Raw genomic sequence first — 22064 nt, 5'->3', positions numbered from 1 at the left:
TTCTTCATCTTTTTGTTTTCCTATCCCTCCTCTTTAGTATCACTGGTTATTTCTTGTGAGTATTTTTCCTCCTGTGTACATGTGGTGTGGATCCCCCCCCCTTCCAGTTGGCTCTTGGCACTTGAATTTGCATCTTTCACGTTAACACGTCTTCCACATTTGGTATTTAACAGCATTGTTAAATTAATGTTCACGGGGACTGTCTTTTTTTCTCAGCGCAAAAGTCACAGTTTTCTCTAGGGGCTAAGGGGTGAGAGAGAAGAGTGCATAGGGAAAAAATCCCAACTTCCACTCTTTTCGCATACTCCCCAGGAAAATAGTTTCCTAGCTGTTACCTCCCTGATTTGCTGCTCCTTTATATGTAAATATTTTAAAGGACTCCTTTATCACGTGAACCCAGCTGATCTCAGACGGCAGTGATTAAACACAGCAGTATCATGGAGCCTAGAGTGATTTTACGTGGCTTCGTTAGTTACAGCAAATATAGCAGCCATTGGTATATAGCTGTCTACAGAACATAAGGCTAATCCCCTTTCAAAGCCATCAAAGTTGGTAGCCACAGTTTAAAACTGCACTGTGAAGGACTTTCTGTAGACCATCCATCAGTTAGCTTCAATGGACAACCTTGGGGTCTAGTGTTATATGAGAGAGAGGAGAACACTCACTCTATCACCATGCCCACTTTTGCCACATTGTGCATGGTGTTCGAACCCTCATATCAGTTCCTGCCCTGCCCTGCCCCTTACTTAGCTTTTTCCCTGATCTAAAAAGCTCCAAATGTTGTGAACTTTTCTCATGGGAGAGAAAATTGCTCCAGCCAGCCCCTTTTCCTGCAACTTTCCCTTTTGCTGGGAATGGCTGTTCAGGTTTTCAGACTGGGTCCCCTGCACCAGATCAACCTGGAGATGACCAGGACTGAACCTGGGACCTTACGGCATGCACAGCGTGCCTTCCTCAGTATCCTCTGCTTTATAGGTTGTGTAGCAGCATATTAAAAGCTGGTTGCCTGAGTGCAGTGGAACTACTCCCTAGCGGGAGAGTGAAATACAGCTGCAGCAGAAGGAGATGTTTAAACTAGAACTTCAGTGGAAAGGGCATATTCAGAGAATGCAAATAAAGCTAGGGAGGGCTGGCAGATTAATGCCTTGGGGGGCAAAAGTGAAATGTTCTTGGAATTAAAACGGGCTTTCATTAGCAATTCAGCAACAAGCCTCGGAGCACCACTGTCATTAACGATAAGGCAACCCCCCCCTCCTCCCCCCCTTTCAGCCCCCCTGGAACCTGCTGTACTGCAGAGGTTTAGAATGCACTGGGAAGACTTTGATGATGAATTGCAGTGTTGCAACAGGGAAAATGGTTTACTTGTTAATGGCATATAAATTACAAAATGTACACTCAGAATAAAATGGTGAATATAACTAACCCCAAACTGCTGCTGCGGTTGCTGTTGTTTTTCTAAAAAGCACTGAGAGCTGGTCTTGGCATGTTTGCAAAAGCACATCTTCTGCAATGAAAGTGAATCCAGCTGCATATTCTGATTTGTTTCCCCCTCCCTTTTTACTTTTTCTAGGAGGTATGGTTTCAGCAGACAAGGGAAAATTGAGAAGGTAAGCTTGTTTCCTCATCTGGAATCCAGCTGAAAAAATATGTGTTGGACAAAAATACTAGACACCAAAGCAGGTTTTTATATATATATAAAAGTGTGATGCAGCAATTGATTATTATTTTTCATAATATTGAAAACTACTTGTTTGCTTGTTCTTTCTAGGCCACCCAATCTTACTGTGTTGTGGTCACCACCCTGATGCTGCTGTATTCAACACATTGTGGGGAAACATTGCTAGAATTGTTTGTGCTCCTTTTCACTGTGGGTTAAATTCAGAGCCAGTTTGACTTTTGTCACTGCCTGTTCCAGACAAAGGGGCTCAGCAGTCTTTATTTTTGTTTGTTTTTATTTTTCAATGTTTGTAATTAGCCCTGCATGCAAGGATCCCAGGGTGGCACACTGTAAACATTAAAACCATTGCTAACAATAAAACTAAGACAAAAGTAACTCAGCATAATGCAGTTTAGCAATTCACAGGCAACAGAAAACAAACAAAGAAAACCCCTCTGTTATTGTTATTTTCTTGGGAACTGCTAGCAAGCATGATGTAGCCCAGTGGCGCCCTGCAAAGCAGTTTCAGATTGGCAGACTTTCAGCGCACGCTGTTGGAAAGAAATGTTTCCTAACATTTCAAGCTACACTCTGGTTGGTGGGGGATGTGAGTTAAATTAGTATTAGAGAACGAAGAGCACTTCACCCAAGAAAGTTGCCAGTGAAGTTAATTAAGCCGATGGAGCTTATTTTCCGATTGCAGTAATGTACATGCATTGCAAAGTTGTGGAAGGCCCCAAAGTTCCATGCAGCAAGAATGCCGTTCCTAAAGCTGCATCTCACTCCCTTTGTTGACTTCTACAAAATATGGCTGCAACGCTTCATCATATCTTATTGACCTTGCATGCTTTTAGCCTAAGACTGTCAAATGCTTTCGTTAAAATTTAGCCACTGTGAGGGAAAGGAGGTTAGGAGGTCCTGTTCAGGATACCGTTCTGCTTCTTCTGGGCTTCATCCGATGCTATGCAAGAGGAGTTCTGCTCATGCGGCAAAACTTCCTCCATCCTCTCAGCTCCTGCACATACCCAAAATCTGCTCTCAATGTCCTCCAGCCCCCTGGAGCAGATTTTGGGGGTGCTGGAGGGGCTGCAAGGGAGAGGAGGTGGGAAGTTAAATTGTACAAGCAGAGGTCTGCTGCACGAACAGAGCAGCAGTGTTGGATACATGCCTGTGTCTGAATTATTACTGTAGTGTGTTTCTAATGTGTCCATGAAAGGCTCTCTGGAACCTTTCCTTATAATATATTCTGAAAGCATACGTTATTCGTTTCCTTTTTTTTAATTCCGCCCCCCTCCCCACCTTGTGATTTTGTAGATGCACCTTTTCCTTGTAATGTTAGACAACATCCTTTTCTTCAATAGGTTGAAGACAAGAAAACGCTGCTGCCTGCTGGGCTTCCATCATCTGGGAAAGCTGATGCCTACACTGAAGATGACCTCCAAGCTGCAGAAGAGGTGGAATTCACTGATAATTTGTGACAAGGCTCAGTTCACGGTTGCTACTTCCTACTACATGGAATGAAACAAAGCTGGTGGTATAGAGGTTTCCCCCACTTCCCTTTTTGTATCTGTAGATTTTGCATTCTCAGAACCAACATGCACTCTTAATTGAAATTGAGTTTGGCGCAGATACATAGTGCTACAAAATGCATGTGGTAGAGTTTTAGTGGTGCACTTGCCTTTCAGTAGATAGCTTTATTTTATGTATTGCATTTGTGTCCCGCTGTCCTCTGAACGTCTTATGGTGCCTTAAAATGGGATTAACACTGCATTGAATACAGAAACTCAGCCATTCAAATGTGTGAGTGCTGTTGACAGCTGGTGCACCACATGTATATAAACTTGGGTATATGCACATGTTTTCAAATAAAGTAAAGTGTGACTGTTCCAAGAAGAATGATGTTGTGAGGGCCTAAAGAAAATGATGTTTTCTTTTGCTTTGTGTTTCACCAAAGTAGAGGAGCAGAGGACTTCAGATTATTACACAGCATTTTGTGTTATGTTTGTTTGTGAATAAACAAGTGAGCAAAAAAGGGGGGGGTATATCCATTGCTTTCTTACTAAGGAGCCATGTTTGCAGTAGCTCCCAGGCTGCCATCACAGGGTTGAGAAGGAGTTTTGTATGAAAAGGGGAGGGAAAGTGTGTATTTGTTTTGTTTTGCTAACCTCCAAGCCTTGACACATTTTTTCTATAAATAAAAATTAAAACATGTGCTACATGTTTTGAAACAACTGTTCTGATCTCAGCACTTTTATTTTTTATCAGCTTCGTATTAAAACATTGATGACTGAGATGGCTGCAATGGGAACAGAAGAGGTAAGCAGTTCTGTTTGTTAGTCATAGTTTTTTTGGAAAAAAGTATTATTTCAACCACTACTCTGGTATTATTAACAGGCCAAAAAAATTCTTTCCAGATATCACTCAGTCTTGATTTCTGATATCTGAAAGTTCCCTTCTTCATGGGCCTATGAATTGAAACTGGAGTGAACTGCAATTCAGTAGAGAAAGAAAGGATGCATATTTCTCATTGCCTAGCTGCACTCTGTACCTATCAAGCAAACTCTGCAGTATATACAACTAAAGTTATTCACATCCCTGTTCTTTCCTCCTGCACCTGCAGATTGACTTGAAAGCTATCACAACCCATGAAATAGGGTTAAATGGAGTCAGGCTGCCCGAGGCCTTACATTGCAGTGTAAATTGACACAAGGAAAAGACTACTAAGCTTGAAAGGTGGTCTTTTTCAAAAGGTGTTTAGCCTTTGTTGGTTGTGTCCTTGCCTACGAAAAGCATAAGGAGAGTTATCTCTGCTTATTAAGCAAAGATACAGACAAGGCCTTTGACAGCTCACAGCCTTTACACTCCTCGCTTTGTGAAAAGAAGAAACAAATGAGGAAACTTCCAAAACTCCCAGTTCCCTTTTTTCTCCAAACCACGAAACTATGGTTTAATGCAGGGGTCTCCAAACTAAGGCCTGAGGGACTTGTTTATCCAGCTCGCGGCGACCCCTGCCACCACCGCCCGCTTTTGCTGGTGCTGCGTGGCTGCCCACTTCCGGGTCGGAGGAGCACCGGAAATAGCATGTGTGCAAGCGCAAGCATTATTTCCAGTGCACATCCGGGTCGGAGGAGGCCTGTGCACATGTGCACAAGCTATTTCCAGTGCTCCTCCAACCCGGAAGTGTGCCGGAAATAGCATGTGCACACACATATGGGCACGCACTCCCCCACCCTCCGGCCCACTGCGCGTTTGGCGCTGGAGACACCTACCCAAGGCGCAGTAAGTTTGCTGGCCCCTGGTTTAACAGCTTCTCAACAAACCAGGCTGTTAAGACATAACTTAATATTTTTGCTGAAGACTTTCTGATTCGTTTGCTCACCAGCAGTAAGAGAAAAGTACTTCTTGCTCATCTTTTCTGTCTCCCAAGTCTGCAGAACCTTTGAAGAGCCTTCTCATTTGGCTAGGTTCTAATGGAGTCCACTATCATCCTGTACACAATTTTTTTTCTGCTCCCCTGCCCCACAGCACACATACCTCAGCAAAGCCAAGGTCTTCGTTCACTCATAGTAATGCTTATCACTTCTATGCACACATGCAAACTTTCTGCTGTTGCTACCTACATTCAGTGACCAGCAGATGTCACTCAAATTCTCTTCCCACCTGGCTCATTTGCACGGTGCCTCATCTACATACACAGCCCTTTCTTCCATTCTTGGGATATGAGTCCAAAATGCTCCTTATCTCTCAAATATACTTTAAGCAAGAAACCTTCATAGCAAAGCAGCAGCAATACTTGTGTTCTGACTTGATGTAACTGAGCCAATGCCATGGAAGCCTTGCTAAGGTAGCAAATGTTGTCCTGTTCCCGTTCCTATAGCCGGATTTTATGATGAGGGGGAAAAGGCTTGCTAGCTGATGCCCACTCTTCCAAGTATCTCCCCACTGCCCCGGCCAGCTCTGCTTGCTTATTCTCCATCCAAGCCTTGCTGCTTTCATGGAGGACAGTGGTACTTCTTCATGGAAACAGACATTGCATTTACATCAATTCAAACTGCCCTGCTTTTTCAAAAAGCTATGTCATGTCCCTTCATAAGACTTGTGTTCTACTTTCAGGGCAGACTGACCGCAAGCACTGTAGGGCAGATAGTTGGACTTCAGTCTGATGAGATCAAGCAGATAGTATCAGAATATGCTGAAAAGGTAGGTGATTTTTTAAAACTGTTTTAAGAAAACCATACCTGAGCAATTGCCTATTAAGTCTTCAAATTTTGAAGCTTCAGTTTTAAAATATATATTCTTTAGAACAGTATCTACAATAGTGATGCTAGTTGGTGTGCCAATGCTTCTCTGTGCAGGCATACAAATCTGTGCTGTCATCAATAAAAATCAGATTCCTGTGTCTCTGTGTCTTCTAAACAAGTAGCTAAAAGTTGCATATGACTTTGTAGAGGAATAGTTTCTCCCACGTCCTTGTGCGTCATGAAACAGTGTGTGAAGTTTTACAGCTGTAATATATGGAGCTATTCGATGTCGTGCTATGTTGATCATTCAGTCAGACCAGATGGAGCAATTCTCCCTCTCCTTCCCCCCACCAGGGAGCTGTTTTGGGGGTCCTCCTGACACACACACACACCCAGGCCAGTTGTGAGGGAGCAGAGGATAAACCCCATTGCTCAGGTGGAGGACCTTGCCTGGGCTTCCACTGATGGGCAGCATTATTTGAATTTCACCCATAGTTGTTGGAGTCAAGCTGTGTTTTGTTTGCAAGAAGACAAACCCTCCCATCCTGATTTCTTCCTCTTTATCTATTTCCTCAGCCCACTCCTCTTACCTTTCTGCTAGTTATAGTTTTTTTTGAAAATCTGGCTTGGCTATTTTGGGCTTTTATAATAGATTTCCTGTCAGTGCACAATGAAGATTGCTTAAAGCAATGGTGTGTGTTTGTGTGCCCTTGAGTTTAGTGGTTACTATAGAGCAGTCACTTAATTATGTCTTAAATTCAGGAAGGTCAGGCTTCCCTGGTTGTACTTGGGTCTAAAGAGATGAGTGATGTGTTTGGGAGGAAAAGGAGAAAGATGCACATAGTCTTGCATGGATTGAGAGGGAATTATGCAGTTGCAGTGTTTAGGCTTAGAACCTGGAATCTGTGCCTGAATCGAGAGGCTCTTAGGGAAAAGAATATAGTTTCTAACTTTGGTAGCAGTTTTTAAATGTTCAAAGTGCTTTACCAAAAGTTAAGATAAAGGTAAAGAGGGAAAGGATTTGCTGAACAAACAATCGAACTGGAATACAAAGGGGGGAGGTGTGAGGAAGTCCGAGAAACAAGCTAATGTAAGATATGTTCTGAAAGATTGAATTGTTTTAATTGTTGTTATTTTTTGTATTTTTTCTGGTATTGTTTTTTCTTTTTTCTTTTTTCTGTTTGTCTTCTTTGTTACTTTGTGAAAATCTTAATAAAATATTATTAAAAAAATAAATAAATGTTCAAAGTGCTTTACCATTCTCATCTTGGCTATTTCCCCTGATTTAAATATACCAACTACTTGGGGACTCCTTTTGAGATTCTTTTTGACAGTATATAACTAATAAGTTAACTGTGTTAACTTTAACAGTGTTATGGGAATGGAAAGAGTTTCATGCATGGGGATGTTGTTGAACAGTTGTGAGAGCAAATAAGGGCAGGGGGTCAAGTGCCTTGCACATAAAGTACCTTACAAATTGCAGAACCACCTGCTCCCACAAAAATTAAATAGTCTTTTTTTCCATTTTGGAAATAAATGTCCACCCTGAGATCTTCAGATGAAGGGTGGTATATAAGTTTAAAAAATAAAATTAAAATGCTTATTTTTCTGAAATAGAGATAACTTTGTTTCTATTTTCTGGCACCTCGTTGATCTGCTACTTTTTCTCTTCAGTTGACAAATGAATGGCAAGTTTAAAAGAACTTAGGTGGGTGTTCGTAGCAACTGCTGAATGTTTTAATTGACAAATCTAAAAACAATTCCTGGGTTTTGCCATCCATCTGTGAATGCAATTTTGTAGTATGCAAGAGAATTTCCAACTAAATGTTTATGATCTGAAGATAACAGAATGTGTCGGCTCTCACTTAAAACTGCTACACGTCTAGTGTGGTTTTGAAAATAAATTACTTTAGTAGAAACCTTTTGGACTTCAATTTCAAGCAAGAGCCAAGAAGCTTCAGTTGTGTTATAACATACGTCTTCCATAGCCCTACTTGCTATACCTCATGTTTCAGTTCGTAAATAGCACAAATAGATGATATTGTTCAAAACTTTGTTTTAACAGGTCAGATGTTATATCCTTCTTTCAACAGAATGTTTTTTATGAGTACAAAGGAAAAATAAATCACGGAGCAATGGCTTGCAGCAAAAACTGCAAAAAAGTTGTTGTTATTTTTAAATGGATAACTGTTGTATTTTACTGACTGGACTTAACCGTCCAGGGGTCCTTTACCTTTACTTTTTACCATACCAGACTGCTCTGGACTCCTGCGAGGTAAAGGAGCATTACAGAAATAATAATCATAATCATATTAATCATGATCAAAATGATCTTGATTGCTGCCTTCCACATTTGTTGTATTTTTCCATGAACATAAAACACAGAATGAGGTAGCAGCTAAATACAGTAATTAAATTCCAGTCAATTTATGTGTGCAGGGAGAATTAGCCTTGCAGCATAGTCTATCTGTGTTTACTTTGAAGTCAGTCTAGTAGCAATCAGTGGCAGGGGAGATTCCCAGTGCCGGGCGAACATTGCTCCCAGTTACAAAGAGGGTGAGAGACAAAGAGGTAGGAAACTTGGCATGGTGCTCGGCGTCGGTAAGCGCCCACTACAGAGTCAGCCCCATTGGTTTCAATGGGACTTAAGTACACTTAACATTGCAGTCCAGTCCTGAGAAGTTGGTGCTGAAATTCAAAGTAATGCTGCGAATTCTCACCCCATCCCCATATAATGATGTGCTGTTGAATTTTAACAGTATTATCCACCTGCCCTTTGCTCCCAGCACCGTATCTCTTTCTAGGATGGAGGAAATGTGTTGAGTCAGCCTTGCGGGTCAAAGTGGAACATGCCCAGTTCCCCTCACATTTCTGCCTCCGGAAGAGCTCTGCCAACTTCCACACTTGCTTACTCCCTGTAATGCAGGACATGCAAGCATCCAGACCTCTGCACACTTGTATGCGGCTGCCCAGTGGTTTATGGAGCAGTCTTAATGCACAGATTAGGCAAGTAATGATTCCTGTGCGTCTGACAAAGTGCTGAGGGGGTGTTCCATTCATTGTGTCCTCTCCCCGCCCCATCTTTTTCTAGCAATCAGGACTTTCTGCAGAGGAGCGTCCAGAGAGACTTGGAGCTGCCCAGCAGCACAGAAGGAAGGTGGCATCTTTAAACAAACAGATCTTACAGAAAACCAAGCAGCTGGATGAAGTATGTGGGGATTTGTTGTTGTTGTTCCCTTATTTTGAGGGTTTGTAAACCACTTTGCCACTCTGCACTTATGGAGAAGATTATAACTTCAGCATCCATTTAGGAGAATTATAATATGAGTAACCTGGGTCTTAATAAGCATTGGTTACATGGATTTTTTGCACATAAGTTGTAGGGTTTGTACATAAGTTTGCACACTTTCCTTGATTGTCTCTACGGAAGCAACAGGTGCTTACTGACTGCCAGCAATTCCGAATTAAAGCTGTGAGCTGTGTTTATGTACAAGCAAAGGCAGCATTTAAATTCTCCACTGTCAGAATATCAAATGTTGAGGTCAGACAGGTGCCCTCCCTGTTCTACTCCCAGTGCCTACTAGGGATTCTTAATTCCAGCAGGTTTTTAAAATTACATTCTGATATTATAGTTTTAACTCATTTTAGACTTACTGTATTGTACTGGATCTCCTGCACACTGCTCAGAGACAACCGTGATTAAGTGTACTATAAATTGCTGAAATAAATAAATAAAAATAGTTGGCATTTAAAGCTGCACAGAATTGCATCGTTAACAGAATCTTTCAAAGGAGTTGTGATTCTTTTTCTTCTCCAAATGCTGGAAGGTCCACAAATCATAGAATCAAAAGAGTTGGAAGGGGGACCATCAGGATCCTCTAGTCCAGTGGTTCTCAACCTGTGGGTCCCCAGATGTTGTTGAACTACAACTCCCATCATTCCTGAGCTCTGGCCTTGTTAGCTAGGGGTGATGGGAGAAAGGCTGCTCTAGTCCAACCCCCTGCAGTGCAGGAATATGCAACTGTCCCATGTGGGGATTGAACCTGAGAATTTGGTGGCCCCATGCTCTTACCAACTGAGCTATCCAGTCCTTAGCTCCTGTAAACATTACATTGGTGCTCACTTGGCTGCTGCTAACATTATTGTTTTGCCTGTCAAAATCTTTGCAGATTCGCTGATTTAATTGCCTTCTGTTCCATTCTATCTGCCATTCCTCCCCACCCCCTTTTGTACTTTAAGGAAGCCAAATGGAATACAATTTCCTAGAATCAACCTGGTTTTTTCTAATATATGTGTTCTCCTGAGTTATATTTCTTGATGCTTTTCCAATATTTGTGCATCATGTCAGTGAATTTTATTTAAAGATGAACTGCGGTGTCAGCTACGATCCAGTAAAGGCTCCCACCAAAGAAGGGTGGGGGGATGATTTTCACTTGACTTCCACCAACTGTCCCAAGTGCCACCTTCCATATTGTTGACGAGAGTCCCCTGAAGCCCAGAACAGTTTTTGGAGGGTACAGGCCCGTTGCAGGAAGTGAAAGCCAGCAAAAAAGGCCTATCTCATGCACAAATTATCTCCAGTGGAGCATTCTGTAAATAGAGTTCCTCCCACAGTATAATTCATCTGTTGTTGTTCTTCTAAATCCAGATGTTTTGATCCAAAAAAAGGGTATCCTGGAACTGCTACATTCTGTTCTTGTTCAACTGATAGCCTGTCCAGAGAACTTTGTTGATATATACATAACTACATGGGTGTAAACTTTATCTCTCACACATTCCTTGCTTCTAAAACCTTCCAGACTCTCAAAGTGGAAATTTACTGTAAGTTTAGACCTCAGGAGAATCAGTGCCTTTGTGTTTTCTTTCTGTCCATGGATAAGCAACCGAAGGAAGCTATAAGAGACACTTTGCAATAATATACTGCAAGAGAAAATAGTTAAAATTATGGCCCTGTTCACGCTTAATGCTGAAACAGGAAACATTTCATCCATCTTGCAAGCACTGACCCCTGACACCTTGTGGACACCAGCCCTGCCTTATTTCTTCCAAATTTTCCTGTGTTGAGTGGGGGAAGTCTGAAGGGAGCTTCTACCCATGTTTGCTTGAAACCTCCATGTGATCAGAAACACTTACAAAGCACCGCACTGTAGAGAAGAAAGAAGGACAGGAATAAATTTGCCAGTGCAGGGACAAGCAAAGAACCTCAAAGGTGCACAAAATTAAGATTGATTCAGCCCAACATGTTTAGGTTTAAAGAATTTGCCTGGGGCATTGTAAAACAAATGTTATCCACCTGCTGCATTGCTAATTGATTCCTCGGGACATAAAACATGAATCTGGGAAGGGGGCATGAAATGTTTTTGGTAAAGAGGTTGTAAAATATTGTCCTTTTTATTATGAATAGCTACAGTTCACCATGCAGTGTATATGGTTTGCATAGACCTATTTCTCAGATGGGGTGTTTCATAAGCAACAGCCTCGTTTCTGAGGTTTCCCACTGCTACTTTTATAAATTTTCTTTACAATCCAGCCTGAGCAATGCTTCTGTAGATATTAGAAGAACCATTAAGTATAGTTCCAGCATGTTTCTTGGTGTGTATGTCAACGCATGCCATTGTTAGGAAATGTTGCTGCCTTTGATTAAAATACCAGATTGGTGATCCCTTAACTTGACTTTCCCCCCTGTGTTCTTCTTTTGAAAACAGTTGCAGGCAAAATGTGCTGACCTGCAAGCAGGATGTAGTGAGGCTAAGAAGAAATTGAATGAGGTAAGCTCCTTCTTCCCTTTGTCCTCCCCTCTTCTACTTAGACTGGTCTCTGTCAACTCTGTGCTGGCCAGATGCAAAAGAGGCCTCTACATCTAATTGTTGTGTAGAAGAGAATTTTGGGGTGTAATGCAAGCTACACCTGCTGAAATTCATTCTTCTGCTCAGTTGCATAAGAGCCCTGTCACCTTCTTCATTTGACCACCTGGACCGAAATGAACTTGAATAATTGTAATTGTAATAATGGTAACAATGTGCACCCGCACCTATGCAAATAAGAGTAAGAGGCAGCCCGGAATATCGCATTTTCCATTGTTGCTTGTTAGGGAAGGTTCTGCTACGTTAGTAAAAGCTGCCTCCTGCTGGTTATCCAAATCTGTCCCAGACAAGCATAATGCCATATTGACTTTTGTCTTGTAATGATACTGCAGCAAGAAATAGGAAAGATGAAAGAAACTTGTGCACAAGATGTACCAGTGTTTTATCCCTTGCAAAAAAAAAAAGGGGGGGGGGAGACTTTAACAAATCCTGTACAAGTTGGTATGAGAAGGGACCATGCACTATCCTGGTAGGCAAGTGTGCAATCCAGTACTCACCTCTGTAGGCAGCTGGAGGAGACAGCGCTGGTACAGCAGAACTGTACCGAGCCTGGGCTCACATCTCAACACTGATGGCAAGGGTTACATCCAGTTGTGACGGCCAAGGGCCCTGTGAGCTACTCCTGGTGCCTTTATGAGAACAACTGGTCATGCTATTTGAGGAAAAAATAGGTAGAGCTTGCCAGAGTTTTAAATAGAACCCTTTCATTCTTAGAGAGCTTTGCTTAAAGCTTTGTTTTTGGGTTAAATTGGTTTTTATTACATTTTCACACCATGTGTTATTAATTCCAATCCTTTAGGTTAAGAATCACAGTGAAAAATTGGACAAGGAGCTGGCAGCCTTAGAAACAGTGGAATCCCAAGCAGATTCAAAGTATGTGTCTAGTTCCTCTCCAGCCTTCCCTGTCCCCTTTGCAATGAATTGTGTTAATTCAGCAGTAGTCCCTGTTAGTGGTGGTGGGGTTTTTGTATCTATAGTTTATATTGTGTGTGTGTGTGCGCGCGCGCACGCACATACACACACATTCTAGTCCAAATGTTTCCTTTCATGGCAGAATGTTCTTTATGCTGGAAACTCTGTCAGCCTTCCTCAGCTTGGTGACCCTGTATGGTTTTGGCTACAACTCTGATCAGCCCAACCAACAGTCAGGGCTGGTTGAAGTCTCACGTTAATTCTTGACATGGTGCAGTCACTGCAAAATGATGGTTAAACATCATTTTCAAATTAAGACTTGCATTGATTTGCAAGGATTAGGGGCTGGGAAAAACATCTGGCACTTCTTGAATGTTCAAAAACACCCAGCATCAAAAAAGGTTATTTTAAGAATTACTGTTTGCTCACTGAGCCTTAAAATAACCCTATTAAGGAAAGTCAGCATATTTTCTTCCAGCTGGGAGACTTAGCAGCACAGTCCTGTGCAGGTCTACTTGGAAGTAAGCCTCATTAGGTTCAATAGGCCTTACTCCCAGCAGTGTACTGGAAGGGAGAGCAAGCAGCAGTGCTTGCACCGACAGAACGATCTCCTTAGTGCAGCACTGAAATCCATCTGTGTGTTTTATTGTTTTAATGTACTGGCTTTTATGTAGATTCTGTAATGAGCTGGAATTTTTCATTATGATGAGCAGTATAAAAATGTTTCTGCCTTTTAAATCAGTGGGTATTAAGAAATGTTTAAGTTTGATTGAATCCTGTCCATTGTATCCTTCCATGAAAATGGTATATATTCAAACTGGAAGACCCTAAGATTTGCCGGTCTCTCTTTTTTCCTTCAAAATTAACCCATGAGAAACAGGTGCACTCGATTGATAATGGAGTCATCCAAACTGTGAGCAGCAATATAGGAGAACGTTTCTTCTGTGAGATTCTACCTTTCTGTTTTATTCAGCTCTGTTGCTGCCCTAAATTGCTTCTTTAAGATATTTTTTTCCCCATTCCCCAATGCTTCATTTTTCTTAGAATAAATGACTCTAAATGCTCGAGAATAAATAATGTGTTGTTGTTTTAATTTAGTGTATTGCAGAAGCTTCGGGCACTGGTGGCAATGAATGAGAACCTCAAAAGCCAAGAGCAAGAATTTAGAGCACATTGCAGAGTAAGTTCTTTAGATGCTTCATTCCAAGTCAGTGCCTGCACACAATTCTTTTTAAGGATCCAGATTGAGGATCCATAATCCAGATGTACTCCTGTGCTTCTTTGTATATGCAGCAGAATACATGTATGGACCATGTTTACTAATTCCTGTTGCTTAGGAATGCTTTTGCAACGCAGTAACTGGAAAAACTACTTCCATGTGGTTAGGGGCTCCGTGTCAACATGAGGACCAGAGGTGTAGTGGGGGACGCACTAAACACCACGACAACGCACTAAACACCACATCATGGGAGGGGAGCCCACACTTACCACGGGGCGTGGCCTACAGTGCACCTGAGCCACATGTCTCCTGGGAGTGACGCAGTGGCTCGGGTGCCTGCAGGCTCCCTGCTGCCCGAAACAGCAGGGTGGGGCTGGCATCTGCCCACTGCCTCCCCCTCAGGCTCAGCTGCCCTACAGCTGAGGCCCCAGCTCACCCCGCCCCCAGGTGCAGGGCACATGTGATGCCCCAGATGTCTAGCTAAGCCGCTGTTGGGTACCTTGTAGTAAAGCAGAATATAATCTTTTTTTAAAAAAAAAAAAATGCCATTTGCCTTGGTCACCTGGCTGGTTCCCATTCCACAGTTCCCAGGTGGACGTGTGCAGTGTCTTAACATTGCAGTGTCTTAACACTGACATCTGTTAAGATTGCCGTGTGGAGCTCCCACCACCTAGGTGCCAAGGTAATGTATGAATTGGACTGAAACCATAATCAGTGGTTGTTGCGAGGTACCTTGAAAAAGTGCTCAATATCAGGAGTTATAAAATGTGTAAATTGTATGAGAAAGGAGGAAAGAAATGGAACGGGGCAAGAATACAAATTGAATTTTAAACCCTGTAACTTAATATTTTGGGGTGGCTATTTTCATTATGGGATGCAGTGTGCTCAGTGTTGCTTCTGCAAAAGCGCTTTCGAAATGGTTAGGGACAGTAGGGCTTGTGCAAGATGCTGTAGTCATGGTGGTGCTTGTATTTTGATTTTTTAAAAAAACTCGAACTTATTCCCTTGCCCTTCTGACTTGGGTTCATTTGCATAAGAGTCAGACTGTGTGTTTTCCCCTCTCTCTCCCCCACCCCCTTGACAATAGAGTGTGCTACTTTACATAATGAAGAACATTCACCTCCTCTGGAGCCCTAAGCACAGAATGTCTATACGTTTTTGGGCTCTTTCTGATGCATATTTTACGAAAAGAAAACACTGTCTCTGACTTCTGTTTCCATAAAGAGCACACGTTGATTGCTAATGAAAAGAAACAATTATTATTTTCTTGCTGTTCTAGGAAGAGATGGCACGCCTCCAGCAAAACATTGAAAGTTTGAAAACAGAAGCAGCTGAAAATGGAGAAGAGAAGGTAAACAGAAAATATTTAAGCATTCTTACTGAGCTTTGGAATCTTCTTCCCATGTATATTTTTTAAGAATTTTAAAATGCTTGCGGTCCCTTTGCTCCATTTAGAAGTGTTTGCCCTCATTTGGAATGCTGCCTGAATTTTTTGTTTTGCCAGTCTGTTAATTAAAGGTGCCAACGTGTGTGTGTGTGTCTTTTGATGTGATTCACTTTCTCTGGTTACTTAAAATGAACACTTCATTTCACTTTAACAAAACTTTATATATTTGAACTCATGTCTTTCTTATCAAAGGCAATTTCTTATACACAAGAATTGGGACTTGGAACACTGGGACACAGTCAGTTCCCAAAAGTGTGTGTATTTTTTGGAGGGGGGTAGTTTGTTCCTTTATGTACACTGAATAGCAAATCTGATTCTGTTTGCCTGTGTATTTTAATAAAACAAACATCAGGACACATGGCAGACATTTAACAATGGATGTGGCATGCAGGTGTTTTCCATTAGAGGACCTCTAAATTGTTGCCCAATTTGAAAGTACATGAGGCTTGAGCTTGGACTCCACCTTCAAGAAGATTGCTCAATTCAGATGATGCTTGAAACCTTGCAGTCCATCCTCTCTTCCAGAAAACTTCTCTTTTGTTTTGCACTAATCATAGTTGGTTGTAGTGTCCAAATCAAACTGCAGAGTTCTTGCACTCCAAGAAAAACCCACTTCAGACCCTGGCTTCTAATTTCTGGTTTGGAGGACAAGCCTTAACCATGGTCTGCCGATTCGGATGCTATGGCAAACTGGGGTTAGTGTTAAACAGGAAAAAGCAAGCCATCTGTAAACTTGCAGCTCATTACTGAATGTCCAAATAATGAACAAAAAGATACTTTGAGCTTTCCTGGAGCAAATCAGAACTCCAGGATAGCTTACCCAGGATTTTATTCTCCACAAGGAGGACTATGTTGAATAGTCTTCTGATACTCTGACTGGTGTGCTTCCCCAAACCCTACTGTCCTTCCACCTGCTAGTGTGCGTTTTTAACAGCTGTACAACAAGCTGAGCCCGAACAGATTCAACTTTACCCAGGATGGACTCGTGATGGGGAATATTCTTCTGCTTCTCTGGGCAGCTTGCTTTTAGGTGAATACGCTATATATGTAGTTGCACAAGTTAACATGTTTGGTTGGATCCAGTAAAATGTGGCAGAACATAGCTTTCTTGAACCCCTTCCCCTCGGTATGTTTTTAACTTTGGTGCAGAACCAGTATAAACCCTGGGCCCAGTATGAATAAGTGACCCTTTGTCATCATAGTCTCGACTGAATTTGGTCAGCTGGAAATCAGTTTTATTTTATGTCTCCAATGTTAGGAACCCGCTAAAATTATAGACCAGCAGTACAAAACCGAGAGAGAGAAGCTGCAAAAGATCAGACTGCTTCTGGTGAGTTTTCCAAACCGTAAGTCTGGCTGGGTTGGCAGATGTATTTGCTAAATGTCTTCCTGTCCTGCGCAATGTAAATTTCTGGTTCACGCGAGACTCCCGGATTCTTCTGTAATGGATGTTTTAAAAGTTGGAAATACCAGTTTGGGGGTAATTATTTGGAAAACATCACCTTTCGCAGTGGAGCCAAGAGGCAGGGGGTCCGCATGGCAGCAATTGATTCCGTTATCAGGTTGTTTCTAAATGTCAGTTTGTTTTTTAGAAACCTAGTCACAGTTTTTGTTTTGTATATTGTTTTCAACTCCCCTCAGGCCCGACGAAACAGAGAAATAGCCATTTTACAACGCAAGATTGATGAGGTTCCCAGCAGAGCTGAGTTAACACAGTACCAGAAAAGATTTATTGAACTTTATGGGCAGGGTACGTATATCAGGCAGAAATGCATTCCTCACAGCTAAGCACTATAAACCTATGGAGCATGGCAACCACTTCTTGTTTAATGTTGTTGTATCACTGGCTGTTTGACATTCACATCGTATGCCTTCGCAGACAAGCAGGGTTTTTTCCAAAACATGGATTTTAAAATGCCCTCAGGGCCAAAGATTTGGCGCTTTGGGGGTAGGTTCTTGAATGTTCTGCCACTTAGTTCTACAGTCTATATATTAAGACACTGTTCCTTATGACACTAGGCAGGGGGGAAAACAATAGCAACAACCAACCCACTACATGCAATGGGTACGTCAGGGCTGCCCTCCCCACTAATACACCAGTTAATATGTGTGATGTGCAGCATTCATATTTGTTTCCAATCCCTGCTGTTCTTCCACTTCAGAAACAACGTGTGTGGGGCGTGTGCATGCACACAAATAGCTGCACGCTCATACATACGCATGCAGTGCAAGGTGAGGAAGCCTTCTCCAGGCCCATGATCCCAATGCACTTGTAACTCAGTTGCTGCAAACTAGTCTTCATCTGCTTGTTAGTGGCTGACTACTTCAGTGGAAACCCCTTCAGCAGCAACAGCTCTTCTGCTCATGGAGCACTGGCTAGGGGTTTAAGTAAGCCTAAGGAAGAAGAGGAGGAGGAGGAGTTTGGATTTGATATCCCGCTTTATCACTACCCTAAGGAGTCTCAAAGCAGCTCACAATCTCCTTTCCCTTCCTCCCCCACAACTAATACTCTGTGAGATGAGTGAGGCTGAGATACTTCAGAGAAGTGTGAGTAGCCCAAGTTCACCCAGCAGATGCATGTGGAGGAGCGGGGACGCGAACCCGGTTCACCAGATTACGAGTCCACCAACGAAAGCCTGCTTGTTTCCCAAATGCTCGTCCTCTGGTGAAATTCTTTGTTCTTGGAGAGATGGGGTGGGCTGTCCAAAAAAACGAGGGGGAAAAGACAAAGGTGACAGAAGAAGAAAATCAGAGGTACTGCGTTCCATAGGAACCTGTTGTTTTCTGGTACCCAGAGGTAAACCCCTCCTATTGTCCTTGGCCCTCATTTTCTGTCTGCCCCAGTTGTTCACTTAGTTTTTCCACACACCTCCCTTCCACATACCTCCCTCTGCTCTGGATCCTCTATGCCTGGCTGTCTGCCATTTCCAGAGATCATGGGGAAACTGTTCCTTTACACTAGGTGAAATCTGCAGGGCAGGAAATGTCTACCTGCTGCACCCTCTTTGGGGAGATAGGTTAAGGTTAGGGGGATGCACTGGTAAGCAAGCCCACATGGGCATTTGACACTTTGACTCTAAATAATTCAAGGACTTGAATTTCTTAACTCCCAGAGGTGGGCAACTTCTCGCCATATGGTACATGTTGTAATTGTTGTATCCCACCCACCTACCCCCAAAATTGCTCAAACCATGGTGAGGAGGGGTTTTTAATTGTCTCTGTAAAAACAAATGTCTAGTTCTTATAGTTACAGGGATGTCAAATTTGTGCTCATCAAAATTAGCAATGTGATCTTTTATATTGAACAAGTGGTTTCCATGGCTGCTTATTATACTTCTGAATTTTTCCCGGAATAGGGTACTCATCTGCAATGTCATTTCTCATTGGCTTTCCTCCAAAACATCTGTTGGGGGGGTGCACATACATGCACGCGCACTGAAGCTTTATCAGCAGCCAAAGCAAAATAATATATGGGTTTTACCGCTCTGCCTCTTCAGGCTATTCAGTACCATTAATGGCTATAAAGAGTGTTCTGTGTCAGAAAGTACATTACCTCTCCTTAGACCGGAACCATCGTTGTATCACTGTCCCAGCCACACTTAATGTAGTGAATTGATGATTTAGGAGAATTCTACCTTTTGCCTGCCTGATCTATGCTAAATGAGCATTGCAAATCATTTAGAATAACCCTTTTTGCTTTACAAGCTGAAATACTGTCACTCCCAATAAATTTATGTGAGCTACAATTCACAGAATGTTGGTTTTATGTTAAGATATATTGCCAGCCTTTTATAGGTTGGCTGAGTACTTGGGAGTGTGTTCTTTCCCTCCTTGGATTTCTGTGACAATGTTGAAAAGTTGAAAAGAATGTTTGCAAAATTGTGTTTCCAGGTTTTGGCTGGGATCCAAATAGGCTCATGGAGGAGTCCTAAAGGGTTTCCCTACCCTTGGAGGATGTTTGAGACAGTTGTTTTTTCCATGAAATGCCAGCTCAAAAGGTCCCCTGGGTTTTGGGGGTGGTTTTACAGGAAGGGAAGTATGGTGTGTAGGGAGGGGTGTGAGAAAGATACTGTGCATAAATTAAAGTCATCTTATCCTTCTGTTAGCTTTCAGGCCTTTACATTTCTTCCTACAGAGCTAATAGGAGCCATGGAGAGATTCTGCTCCTTAATAGGTGGAGAACCAGCCTTACATATGACAGCAGGTTCACCTTTTAACCTTTAACGTTGTACACCTTTCATGTTGTGCACTGTTAACTTATTTAAGTTAAAAATTATCATGAAAGGCAGCTTTCTCAGTCACCCAATTTTGAGTGCAGGTGACACTGGGACTTCTTCTCCAGAAGCTTGTGTTTAGGAGTGCAGCCTAAGGTTGCAACCGTATACTCACTTAACCAGAGTAAGTCTTACTGGACTCTCTTGTACTTACTTAAGAAGGCATGTCTGGGATCATGCTATAAGAATCTTCCCTTCATTTGCAGTTTCGGCAACACACAAAGAAACGAAGCAGTTCTTTACCCTCTACAACACACTGGATGATAAGAAGGTGTATTTGGAAAAAGAGGTAAGCTGCTTGATCAGATGTTCTAGCTGACCACAAAGCCCCACCCGCAGTATAAGCCGTTATTTTTGCAGTAAGGGGAACTATGGGGAATATATTTGGGTTCCTGTTTGGTTTTTCCTGTCTGTTCTGTAAAAGGGTTTTCCTTAAGGCAGGAGTGGATGGGGAACTCATGGCGCTCCTTGATGTTGCTGGACTACAGGTCCCATCTCCCCTGACCACTAGCCATGATGGCTGGGGTTGATGGGAATTGGAGTCCAACAACATCTGGAGGGCAGCAGGTTCTTAGTGGGGGAAAATCATTAGTGGGAGACATCACTTCACAGGATTATTATTTTTTAAGAATTGCACAATCCTTTTGTGTGCCACATAGCGTTAATTAGTTCTAATGTAACTCAGTGTGGGTAGAATGTCTCCTCTGTCTCCTCCACATAGGAGTTCTTGCCAAAAAGTTAAATGGCAAGGTGTAATTATATTACTCTCACCCTCCACTGATGAGAGCGAAACCAGACATAAATTCAGAGATGCCTCTTAATGAGAGGCATTATTTCTATAACCGATGTGCAGTTAAAATATTCATTATCTTTTCCTTTCCTTGACGTGATTATGACAGTGCTGAGAATGTAGTTATTTTAAAAGTCGTCTTTTAAAATGCTAAGTGTTAAATTGATAAATACTGCCTGACTGTGTATCAAGAGCTCAGTGGTATCGAGCATGTGCTCTGCATGCAGAAGATCACAGAATGCAGCAGTTCAGTCCCTCCCAACATCACCAGGAAGGGCAGAGAGAAAACCCTGCCTACAGTCCTAGAGAGCCCCCTGCCAGTTGGTGACCATACTGAGCTGGATAGACCAATTGTCTGACTGTCATAGTCTGACTCTAAGGCAGCTTCCTCTGTTCCCAATGTTGAATTGAGATGTCATGGAATTGTGGGCCAGCTAGATTCTGCTAAATTTGCTTATTGATGCCTGATTATGCAAAAAGTTGTGGTCTTCAAAGGCTAAAGCAAACATGGAGAAAAACAAGTGAATTGGAAGAATATGTGTGCTTTTGTGTGAATGCAGGACAAGGAATCCATATTCCTGTAACCCACTTACAATTTTTTTTTGTTAAGTGGTGTACATAAATCTTGTCAAATAAATACATAAATAACCCAGGTTGACTCCTGAATGAGATTCTCCTAGCCAAAGAGGATTTCCCCATCTCCTGCTTCAGCCCTCCAAAAAGGCCAGCAGATCCTAATTAATGGTATGGGATGTGCTGAGGAGAATTCGGTGGGGATGGAGGTCACAGAGATTGATTATAGGGGGCTGGTCTGAAGTGCATGGATTAAATCAAGCAGTGGATTCTAATGCGGGCCTCCTCAGGTAATCGTGTCAGAATGCAACTGCTTCAAGGCTTTTGCTTAAAAGAGGTCAATACATTATGAACCTTCCTTCAAACTGACTTGAGACAATTGGTCCATCTATCCTGATTTTGATTCTTCTGACAGGCAGCAGTTCTCCAGGGTTTTGCTTTGAATAAAGTGAAGCATGTGATTGATTGCCCTGTTGAATTTGGCAATGTGTTGTCTCGTGTCAAGTGTTATTTATAAAGGGGTGGGGTGGAGGGGGAGACCCATGGTTTCTTTGAGGACCTGCTGTGGTTTGCATTGTTGTGCCACGTAAATAGGAAACCGATTGTGTTCTTTCCAGCAGCTAATGCAAGGCAAGAAAAATGCTAGCGGAGCAAAAAAATGTGCAATAACACTCTGTGAGGCAAGGAGAATTTTTGTCTACAGCTTAGTCCAGGGTTGTCACCCTTTTTCGAATAGCGGATGCCATGGGGGTGTGTGGCAAAACACAAAATCAAGAGTACAGTCATTGCTGCCCAGAATTCACTGGGGTTTTGTAACTCTCTGGTTGCATATCCCTTTGTACATGGTACTTCAATTTCTTATGAGATGGCTTTGATAATGTTTTGATAAATAGGATAGCAGCAGCCCAATATTTATTTGAACACATATGCTAGCTGTGAGGAGCACAAAACATTGACTATATGCGCCTGAAAAGATAAAAGTTAATAGGTACACAATTTGTCTGCAGTCATCTACACATGTTTGTGTGTAATGCTCTGAATACCCTCACACTGTTGTATTTCAAGTACTGTTCTTAGGGTAACATAT

At 42.2% G+C, this 22064-nt stretch overlaps 1 protein-coding gene across 2 annotated transcripts in view; it reads left to right on the top strand.

Annotated features, from left to right (window-relative positions):
• Positions 1 to 22064, top strand: part of CCDC93 (CCC complex scaffolding subunit CCDC93) — a 39791-nt gene that overhangs the window by 13750 nt on the left and 3977 nt on the right. Inside the window, exons 8-20 of one of the 2 annotated variants that reach the window (XM_083409340.1) lie at positions 38 to 55; positions 1571 to 1607; positions 3019 to 3111; positions 3923 to 3973; positions 5771 to 5857; positions 8990 to 9106; positions 11604 to 11666; positions 12562 to 12635; positions 13773 to 13854; positions 15173 to 15244; positions 16599 to 16670; positions 16982 to 17090; positions 19821 to 19903. In XM_083409340.1, the coding sequence (XP_083265466.1) occupies positions 38 to 55; positions 1571 to 1607; positions 3019 to 3111; positions 3923 to 3973; positions 5771 to 5857; positions 8990 to 9106; positions 11604 to 11666; positions 12562 to 12635; positions 13773 to 13854; positions 15173 to 15244; positions 16599 to 16670; positions 16982 to 17090; positions 19821 to 19903 (958 nt within the window). The remainder of the gene's footprint in view (positions 1 to 37; positions 56 to 1570; positions 1608 to 3018; positions 3112 to 3922; positions 3974 to 5770; positions 5858 to 8989; positions 9107 to 11603; positions 11667 to 12561; positions 12636 to 13772; positions 13855 to 15172; positions 15245 to 16598; positions 16671 to 16981; positions 17091 to 19820; positions 19904 to 22064) is intronic. The other variant, XM_083409341.1, reaches the window with a different exon arrangement.

Source organism: Podarcis tiliguerta (assembly GCF_965153285.1).
Source record: "Podarcis tiliguerta genome assembly, chromosome: 1".
In the NCBI taxonomy this organism is placed as follows: domain Eukaryota; kingdom Metazoa; phylum Chordata; class Lepidosauria; order Squamata; family Lacertidae; genus Podarcis; species Podarcis tiliguerta.
This window is presented reverse-complemented; position numbering and strand designations above follow the sequence as displayed.